At 35.1% G+C, this 11,194-nt stretch overlaps 1 protein-coding gene across 3 annotated transcripts in view; it reads right to left on the bottom strand.

Moving 5' to 3' along the window:
- The window catches only part of LOC145260347 (uncharacterized), a 183,976-nt gene that overhangs the window by 83,798 nt on the left and 88,984 nt on the right, over positions 1 to 11,194 (bottom strand). For all 3 annotated transcript variants that reach the window (XM_080118274.1, XM_080118273.1, XM_080118272.1), the window contains exon 3: positions 2,376 to 2,972. In XM_080118274.1, the coding sequence (XP_079974400.1) occupies positions 2,376 to 2,972 (597 nt within the window). The remainder of the gene's footprint in view (positions 1 to 2,375; positions 2,973 to 11,194) is intronic.

The following is an 11,194-nucleotide window of genomic DNA, read 5'->3' as shown; positions in this document are numbered from 1 at the left end:
CTCAAGTGAGCCTGAGAGTAATGGAAACTCACTAAATTAGGGTCTCACCACCAGCTGCAGTTGGGAGTAAAGATAACTTGGGAACTTTTGGAAATAGGATAGGCAGAAAAAGCTTCAACCAGAACTTGCCCCCATACTTACAAAACTGTTTAAGCGTTGCCTAAAGGAGAAGTACTTCCCAACACCCTGGAAAACCTCATCAGTATGCCCTGTATTTAAGAATTCAAGTGAAAAGTCTTCTCCCTCTCAGTACAGACCAATAAGTCCCCTGTGTGTCATGAGTAAGCTGCTGGAATTCATATTAAAAAGAGAAGTAGTCAACCACCTCAGCAGAAATAACCTTCTTAGTGACATGCACTATGGTTTCCGTTCTGCTAGATCTACAGCAGATGTGCTAGCGGTTATATCTCATAGGATTAGTGAATCTCTTGACAAAGGCTTCCTTTTTAGGAATTGCTCTTGACATATCAAAGGCTTTCGATAAGGTATGGTATAAAGGCCTACTTCACAAGATTTCCAGCTACGGTATAACTGGAAATGTTTTCTCAATTATTAAATCATTTCTCTCTGATAGGCTCATAAGAATAGTGGTTGATGAGCAGAAATCAAAAGTCCAGAGTATTAATGCTGGAGTCCCTCAGGGGTCCATCCTGGGCCCAACTCTCTTCCTGATATACATCAATGATCTCCCAAAACACATACTTAAATCATTCATTGACATCTATGCTGATGACACAACCATCTATGGCAACACATCAAAGGCTGTAAATGACAAAGTTCTCTCTGATTCTCTCTCTCCTCTGATCTTGAGCGCGTGGTACAGTGGGGGAACAGGTGGTTGGTTACTTTTAATGCATCTAAAACCAAGCTCCTATCTTTACATCATCAATACTCTGATCCCCATCTGGCATAAATTGAAATGGATGGCTCTCGTCTTGGGGAGGTTCCATGTTTTGACAAGCTTCTGGGTTTGACCTTTACTCTTGATCTGAAATGGAACATGTACATCAAGTCTGTTGGCAAGGTTGCTCGGAAAATGGTGGCATCCTTCTACCGCTCCAGAAGTTATCTTACTACTGATGCAATTCTCTATCTATATAAAAGCCAAGTACTTCCAAGGATGGAATACTGCTGCCATATCTGGGCAGGAGCTGCTAAAAACAGCCTATCCTGCCTTGACAGAGTATAAAATAGACTTCATGGCTTAGTGGGAGATGCCCTTTTCTCTTCCCTGCAACCTTTTTCTCACAGAAAAAGACATTGCAAGCCTTTCTTTGTTTTATCGTTATTTCCATGGCAAGTGCTCGTCTGAGCTCCAATCTCTGGTTCCCCCTTGCTAATCTTTCACGATAAATACCCGTCAAGCTGAAACCACTGTCATTAATTTTCCCCACTCTTTATCTGTGCCTAAATCAAAGCGTAGATTCCATGAACAAAGTTTCTTTCTTAGAAGTGCACAACTGTGGAAATCTCTCCCGTTTGCCTGTTTCCCACCTGACTACAACTTGGATGTCTTCAAGTTCAACATAAACAAATTCCTGATGAACCGCCCCCTTAAGTAAGACACTTTATCAAATCTCCATTACTAACGATTACTATGATACTATCCCATTGATTACTGTACACGCAATAACCCTTATCCACAAGTGGCTTCCGGGCCTTTATAAGTGGTGACCACCATGTAAAAGAAAAAAAAAAAAAAGAAAAAAAAAAAAAAAGAAAGAACGTAGGTTACAAAAATTGTAAAAGAAGGATTTTTCTGTCTTACAAGATGCGATATGAAACAGCATTCATCCTAGGCAGGATGAGTAGGCTTCCTCCAAAAGAAAAAGTTTCTAGGGAATGTTAAATTCACAGGCGGTCCCCATTTGAAGTTTTTGCAGAGAGGTGTTGTCATTCTTTTTCCATTGGGTACTGAACAGGCCCAACATAGCTTCTTTGATTTATTTACTCTATAGATAAGATGTTAACAGGTACTACGATTTAAGATCAGTGAGGACCTTGGTGTAAGGTTAATTAAGGTTTGACTCCACACATCCCTCAAAGCTCCCAAATTGGAGCCGTACTGATGCACTATGGTTGAACCTAGAAACTATTTGACAGTTTTTCAGAAAATTTATTTACAACTTCTTTGTATAAGGTAAATAGTAACTTATTACAGAAATAGTGCATTATGTGTGGAGAGTGCTGAATCAAACCATATATATAGAAAGCAAAGAAACCCTTTGAATGTTGCATGTGGCGAGTGTTAATATTTATTAGTGAAGAGCTTAAAGATCTGCAAAAAAAGAAAGTAATTTTGACAAACGTAAAGATTACTGATTGAGCCAATGCTTCTTACCTTAGAGGTTGGAAATAGATTTTGCAGTACTCACCATTGTATTCGTATAAAGAGGTATTCTGGACACTATATATAGACATCCCTGACCGGCTAACCTGGCTACTTCTTGACCACCCCACTGGACGGAATCCGATGCTGATGCCCTGACCAATCGCTTACAATTAGGTTTTGTACATAAGTAGTCAAAGGGGAGGATTTCGCCCTGTTGAAGTCCGTACGGCTTCCGAAACAGTGTGGAAATCTCCTTCTTGATCTGTTCCTCTGTCCAATAGGTGGCGATACGAATTTTCTGTACGAGGCCTTTCTCAGCCAAAATTCGCCTGGTATAGCGCCGTGGGATTGGAATCGACGTAATGCAAGTGGGAAGGAGGCAGACTATCTCCTTGGTGCATATTCTCATGCGAGTCCTGGAGTCTGTCAGGGGTGTGAGTGCATGGGTCTGCAAGCTGGCCGGTAAAGAAGGGGCCGCCTGGGGCTGAGGTAGGGCCTGCTGCTGAGAGTCACCCGACAAAGACATCGCAGATGACACGCTGGTCGAATTAGTGGCTGGGTTAACCACTGCAGAAGTAGTCGCCACGGCGGCGGCAGCGGTTTGCCGCTGGACCTCTTGGACAATTGATTTCAGAGGAGCCTGCAAGAGAAAGAAGAAATGCAAATAAAGAATCTAAAATTTTTAGGTTTGAATGTTGATCATGAAAAGAGGAAACAGGACAGCATTTTTAAGATTAATAAGTTTATATATATATATATATATATTATCATCATCATGATGCAGTCCGTTAGTTTTGACCATGACTAGTATATATATATATATATATATATATATATATATATATATATATATATATATATATATACATACAATATTTATTAAACCACTATATACATATCTCAAGGTCGTATCAGTGGTTTCATTACGCTGAATCAACCAAATCAACCATAAGAAGTTGCAAAGAGTCAGCGCAAATTCATCAACGACTTTGAAAAGTCGCTGATGAATTTGCGCTGACTCTTAATAAATATTATACATATATATATATATATAGAGAAAATAAAAAAGGAACAAACCGTATTATGTGTTCACCAACGTTTCGTCTTTATTTCGAGACTTCCTCTGGGTGAATGAGATTTCTTTAATCTCATTCACCCAGAGGAAGTCTTGAAATAAAGACGAAACGTTGGTGAACACATAATACGGTTTGTTCCTTTTTTATTTTCTCTATTTTATCGGAATACTATTTCCATTATTTTCATCATATATATATATATATATATGTATATATATATATATATATATATAGGGTGTCCCAATAAAACATATAAACTGTTTGAATGACCATAAAACCAACGTTTATTATAAGAAAGAAAAGTTTCATAAATCAAAATACTGTGAACAAATATAGAAACCAGTTAATTATCGAAAGTGTTCAAATTGTTGGCCATTGAGGTCCATGAACAGCTAACAACGCTCATTTATTGAATTGAAAACGTTCCTAATCAGTACGATTGGTATGTTGACACATCTTCTTTCAATGGTTGCTTTCAACATTCATTGTAGCTCATTTTGTGGTGTGAACCCTGTGTTTAACATGGCCCACCATCCCCCACCCGTCCCCCAAAAAGAGAATAATCCATGGGGAGAGGGTCAAATATTGTGAGCGTGGACAGTACTCAATACTTCCTCTTCATCCCAACTATCTGTCCCACAGGTGACTATCAAGATATGCTCTTACGTCACGATGAGAGTGGGGAAGTGCTCCATCCTGCTGGAAGTGCCATTCTGTATTCCTAAACATGTCTTGGGAACGTAGCATAGCGTATTCATATAGCAAGTTGAGATAATTTAAAGAGTGTATACATTTTAATGGGACACCCTATATATATATATATCTCCATATACTAGCATTACAGGTGTATGCTGCATTTTCGTGAACATCAACAATATTACATACCTAATGTGCTTCAACAAGTCATATCTTTTTTACTTGTTGGTCAATTTTTAAAGGAATTACGTTGCTGGACAGCGAATAGAATAAGCATTCCAATGATCTTAATTTATCTTTCTTTTTTTCGGTAATGACGACAGCAAAAAGGGAAACTGTTTTTTCAATGCTAACATTCCATACGTTACGTTTGGATACAAATGTGCGGGGTCAAATTTGAATGGATATGGCTGAAATTTTACAGGCTATATAAACATAGAAGTCCATCTCTACTGGACTTTGATTTTTATTTTTACAACCACAGGGAGCAAAGTTATGACTGCGCAAAGTTGACGAAGAATATTTCAAAATTGATAAGATAAATCAGTATATATCATCCATTTTCATATAGATGATAGTTTCATGATTATTTTCATGTATAATATGTATATATTTGATGATTATTAATTGTGCGGAAATTTCTTTAAAATGTTATCTTTTATAGAAATTCAAATCTGTTTCAGGGGAAATGGCTTGCTATGACTAAAGAATAATTAAAAAAACCCTGTTTTTTCTGCTTTTTTCAAAACGAAAGTAAAAAAATCAGTTTCATTTTTTATTTTGAGTTAGTCAATTTCAAAAAAATATTTTCAAGTTTTTCAAAATTGATTTCCAAACAATACTATTTTGTTGTTTTTAATGCTTTTAGTACATGTGTACTAAAAGCGTTAAAATAAACAACAAAATGTACTAAGTACATGCATTTCTGCTATCATAAAAAAACAAAAAACAAACAAATATATAACAAATAAAAGGTACTTGTGCACTTATGCTACCATGCTGAAACTTGAATTTATTTTTAACTCGTTGTCAGGACCATTTTTTCGAATTTTTAAGACAAACCTGTTTGTTTTCACTGAGGATATCTCAATAATAATAATAATAATAATAATAATAATAATTAGGTGGTTCGATAAAGAATTTCATTGTGATGCATTTCGTAATTTTTTTTACCTTGTTTCCACCTTAACATTTTTCTTTAAAATGACTATCTTTTAAGGTCTTGGTACATGCATTTGCGCAGAGTTTCTCGGGGTTACGTTTGCGTGCTCACGCATACTAAGATGGCCACCAGCGATAACATAAGAAATGACATTGCTTAATATCTGGAAAACTACTTATTTGCAGAAAATTTAAATGCGATATTCGTTTTCAGCATACCCTAAAACCTATAAAAGTAATCACTTTAAATGTTCAGGTGAAAACAAGGTAAAAAAAGTACCATTTTATTTCTTTGTTTACATAGTTGAATTTTCAGTAAAACAACAGAATAGAAATGACAAAAATTATCAACTGGTGAATATATAGTTGTTGCTTATCAAGATTCCTGATAATGTGAAAGCTATATCAAGGATTCACGTAGAGTACTATTTATGGTTGCATCTCAGAAAATAGGGGTATATTTTGGGCCAGATAGAGAGTATTTCAAAAACTGAAAATTGGACTGATCCCAAAGTGCATAAGTTCTGGTTGACTATGGGAATTTCCATTTTTTACAGAAATCCAAAATCTATATGAAAAATTTTCTTCAATTTATTTCTGAGATTAATTCATATCTACTCAATTTTTTTTTCTTTGAGGGGAGTAGTAAATGCCATGAATGCTCTTTAGGCATTCAATGGCTACACCCAAGATTAAGCTCTCCTTTGGTGAGGAGGCAGGAAAATGCCTATTCTCAATAAAGCTATATTTAAATACCACTATAATACTTAGTTTTGTTCATGAATAGAAATCCACTGTATGATACCAGTTTTAAAAAAATTGAAATTTGTAAATCTTAATTTATAATTCATGGCTTATGGTAAAGAGATACATCAAATTTGACTGCATAATCAGAAAGAACACACAATTTTACATAGGAGTACCAAGTTTCATGAGAATAGCTTGGAAAATAAATAAATGGTGGCGAAATTACCGAATTTCTTGAAATGTTGAGGTCCATAATTTAGCCCACTTTTTTCTAAAGAAAAATGTCCACGGAAAGGCCTAAATTTTGGCACTTAAAATTCTCATAACTTTTGAACTACTGATGGTATTTACATAATTCAAACGGTTTTAAGCATCTTTTACATAGCTCTATTCATGCAAGTTGATAAAATAACAATTATTTAAAAAGAAAAAATCAACTTGTAATGCTACATATATATAAAATATATATTTTGTGGAAATATGATTTTTTTTCACCTTTTTTTTTATATACTAATCCTTAATTTATGAAGCTCAATGTAATTGGCATAATAAAAGATAAAATAAAAGGTAATTGCAACTTCTCTTCCAATTTTCGGATTTTATGATCATGTGCGGATACATTTTATTTTATTTTAATGAATTGATAGTTGCTATTTCTTCTGATGAGTTAAGGGCAGAATAGATTCATTGATTGATATAATAATTAAATGAATGATTTTGCGCTATGAAACAGTTGCTGTCAAGAATAGTGAATGTTAACATAATTAAATGATATATATATATATATATATATATATTTCTCTTAGTCATGTCTGTCCATTCCACTTCATTTTTATAGAAATCACCCAAGACAAAGCATGAAGCTATTTGATGTAAAGAATTAACAAGAATGAAAGAGACAGGAGATGACTACTGATCTTAGTTTTGAAAAAAATCAAAGCTGTAAGTAGAAGGAAAACAGTGAGCAGGAAAAGAGTTCCACAACCTTGCAGTCCTTTTCTTGGAATTTAGTATGGAACTTTGTTATGATTGGGTGCAGCAAACTAAGTATTATGGTATCCGTCTGATGTACAGTTAGGAAGTAATAGAGATTATTATTTAATGCAAAAATTAGTACAAATTTAACCATATTCAAGCACCAATTTGGAATAAAGCATTCATTCTTAGTAAACAGATTACAAACTTTACCTGTTTTTAATGGGCTAAAAAAATATACGCACACACACATGCATATATATATATATATATATATATATATATATATATACACACACACACACACACATATATATACCACACACACGTATATATATTAGAAGAGACTATTCTAAAGGTTTAATATATCTAAAATCAATTAACCAATGGTAGTGTACATATATCAATAAGAATTTAAGCCATGTGAATTGACTCAAATATTAAGCAACATGATTAACATTTGTCAGTATATCTATAATATAAAGCTGAACGTCTGTGTGTGTCTGGTCACGAATAGGCCACCTTCGGGCCAAGATCAAAGTGTAGTATCTTTTCTGGCAGATACTGCAAGCAAAGACCATATGTGGGGGTAACCCCACATATCAGACCTTGGTCAATGTAGGGATCACCCTTCATACTAACAGTTACTATCCAGCTCCCATTTCCCACCTCTCAGGAGCTGGTCCCCACTTTCCCTCCCCCCTCCCTCTCTCTCCACATTAAAAACGGCCTTGTGCCTAATTTGCTCAGTGGGGACGCAAATAAATACATACTGCAAGCAAAGACCCTATGTGGGGGCGACCCCACAGATAAGACTTTGGTCAATGTAAGGGCAACCCTTCATACCAATTGTCACTATCCAGCTCCCCTGCTCCCTGGGGAGTTGGTCCCCATTTTCCCTTCACTCCTCACATTAAAAATCGGCCTTGTGCCTAATTTGCTCGGTGGGGAAGCAAATAAATACCTGGTCACGAATAGGCTCCTATATGGTTGACTATTATAGAAAATTGATCACATATGATGATAGAAGATGTATCGAGACACAGGAATGGGTATGTTTGATCTGGCATAATGATGATTCATTAAAATTGTGGGGTCTGCGTAGCACCTGGTCCACAAAGTATCGAAATAAAAAATTAAAAAAAAAACGTTTACAAGTGTTTTTGATATAGCTGTACATAAGAATACTTTGATAAGTATGTTTTAACTTAAATAGGGATGGTATGATAAAATTGTGGGGTCTGCGTTCGCGCCTGGCCTCCATAGAATGGAAATAGGCACAAGCTTTAATAAAGACTTTTCATATCTATCTGTGTAAGTATACTTTGATAATTATGTTTCAGTTTGAGAAATATGGTACAATAAAATTATGGGGTGTTCGTTTGCGTCTGACCTTAATGGGCTAAAAAAAATATACGCACACACACATGCATATATATATATATATATATATATATATATATATATATATATACACACACACAAAGTTTAACAAGGTTTTTTAATACAGATCCACAGAATACTGTGATAAGTGTTTCAGTGTGAACAGGTATGGTATAATAAATTATGGGGTTTATCTATTTTATTTTTACTTTCATCATATTTTGCTTTGGTTTTGATACCTCCAAATTCGAAGCTATCTCTTTACAACCCTTCCTTTTCATAACCTATCATACTTTCATAAATCAGAGTCCATTTTCTGTAGGTTGTTTTTGAACTCAGTCAAGGACGGGTACTTTTGCTAGTATATATATATTGTTCCTAAGTGTTTGTTTCGGTTCTGATTCAACCTGATGCATCCAAGTAATATTGATATATATATTTTTATATTTTTGAAATTACAAATTTATAATATCTTAGAATCGATAGAAAATAGACTCTATAATGATATATACGAAATCTGAATAAATAATAATATCATATTTATGCATATTTAACGATCGGGTATCGCTGTGCGTACCTGCTTGCTAAGGTAATTACTTAATATCCACAGAATGTCAACAACAATACATTACATATAAAAGAGTCTGCTGTGGAATTCCTACAGATCACGCTAGTATATATATCTATATATATATCTATATCTCTATAATATAAATCTCACCTGTCTGTTTAAATGAATGTATGTATGTATGTATGTCTGCCTAAAACTTTTGACAGAGGCGACGGATTTTCACGAGATCGGTATAATTTTGAAGCTCGACCCTTCGGACGACAAATTGGCCAAAAACATTAATTCCTTTCCCCTCAACTAGACGGTTTTTTACAGGGGGGGGGGTCGATTTTTTCGCTGACATTTTTTGCAAGTTATTCAACCCTTGACGTTGCATAAAAGGCATTATTTCAACCGCCCATGACGTCACAACCATGGTATGAACATCGATAAGACCGTTTGTTTTTTTCACCTCTTTTTCCTCTGGCACGTTATGGGTCCGAGCCTACTTACTATGTTCTTTTTTATTTGCTCAACCAACACCCTTACACACACCTCCACTCTCTTTTCCGCCTTCGCGTCACGGGTTCAAGCCTGCCTACCTACTACAACTTTTTTTTTTTTGCTCAACACACACCTCCAGACAACCAGGCAATGCCAGGCACACAGGCTAGAATATATATATAACATAAAACTCAACACTATTTCTTAGATATGCAAAAATCAGTCCATCTTTTCCATATCAAAAGAAATTCAAGTATTTTAAAAGTTAAAATAATTATCTATTTTAGTCTGATAAACAAATTTATATTAATAAAACAAGAACTTGTTTCTTGCCTATACGCAATTTTGATAAATACAAGTTGAATTATTAATTTTCTAAATTAGTTATCCCCAACATGGTCCATTTAGCAGCAAAAAAAGGTGTATGGTAAATTTTATTTGTGCCTGTTGCAATATTTTTCATATAATGAAGGTAGTGATTTACTTGCTACTAACCTCAGCAAGATGTAACATAAGATGTAATACAAGGTCAAAAGTTGGGCTGTTCAATTCAGTTTCAATTCAGTTCAATTCTAAAGAAGGAAAACTCTGACCTAGCAAAAATTGCCTGTCGCCTCAGGCAATAAGCAGTAAACTTACTCCACCCAAAAACCGAGTGGCAAGGCCTGGAATGATGGACTTCTCAGATACTACCCACTCCCGTCTTCATGGGTCTTCAATATTTTCAATAAAAAAAGGAGGTTTTACTTTTGGAACGTTCCTGGTAACATCACTAGAATGCGTATTTTATTCTCCTTCCATACATTTTTTAAAACTTGGTCCATAAATAACAGAGATTGCTTTAGAATCTCTGCATGTATGTTGCCACCGGACTTGATCCAAACTACAATGCCTACCTACTATTCCCAGATTAAACATGTTCAAAGGTTTATTAATTTTTGTAGATTTGCAAGTGTACTGGCCATTTTAGTGCCTCATGTCACAACAAACCTTTTCTTGGATCTCATATATCAATGATCTGACACATTTTTTTAAAGTCACAGATAAATTTGTTGGATATGCGATAGTGGAGTGTTTGACACGAGTTGTATCCCTGAATAAATTTGCTATTTAATCTTCTATTATTTCCTTGTTCCATTTTATCCTTTCTCATTGTTATGCTAGCAGTAAAACATTGGAGCAAAGTATCAGCAAACACAAACCTAATCAAGTAGCAATTTTTCTGCAGTAAAAGATAAACACTGGTGCTTTCATTAAAATCACAACAGCATTGCAACTTCTGCAGTTGAATATTAGCATTAGTCAATTGCTTGCTTTCTTAGTTTTAAATAAACAAATTTAATCCTGTTAGCAATACCATTGTTTTGCAGTGAAAGATTAGTACTGGTTTGTAACACTGTTGCATGCGCCAGGTAATACAAAATCACCTTGCTTCCAAGCTATGGGTTAGGTGGGGTGTTTGACACAAAGTTTGAGGTAGCCCAAATTGTGGATAAAAGAATGAATATGTTTTTATGGCTGATATGGTAGAAAAAAAAGTCATTTCTCAGCAAAGTAAGTTGACATTGGTGGCAAGAAGCCTAGCTAACATCCATGAAGATATCAGCAGTAGACCACATGTTTTGTGTTAATGTGTCAGTCCACTTTGTAGCTGATAAGAATTAACTCGAAGGATGGAAAGACCCTCTCCCCTAGGATAGTTGATAAAGTTTCTCTGAAAAAAAAAAGGGGGGGGGGTGTTCAGAGAGAGAAAGAAAAAAAAAAGGCGAA

Source organism: Euprymna scolopes, chromosome 36 (assembly GCF_053919585.1).
Source record: "Euprymna scolopes isolate OS-2025 chromosome 36, ASM5391958v1, whole genome shotgun sequence".
NCBI classification, from domain to species: Eukaryota; Metazoa; Mollusca; class Cephalopoda; order Sepiida; family Sepiolidae; genus Euprymna; species Euprymna scolopes.
This window is presented reverse-complemented; position numbering and strand designations above follow the sequence as displayed.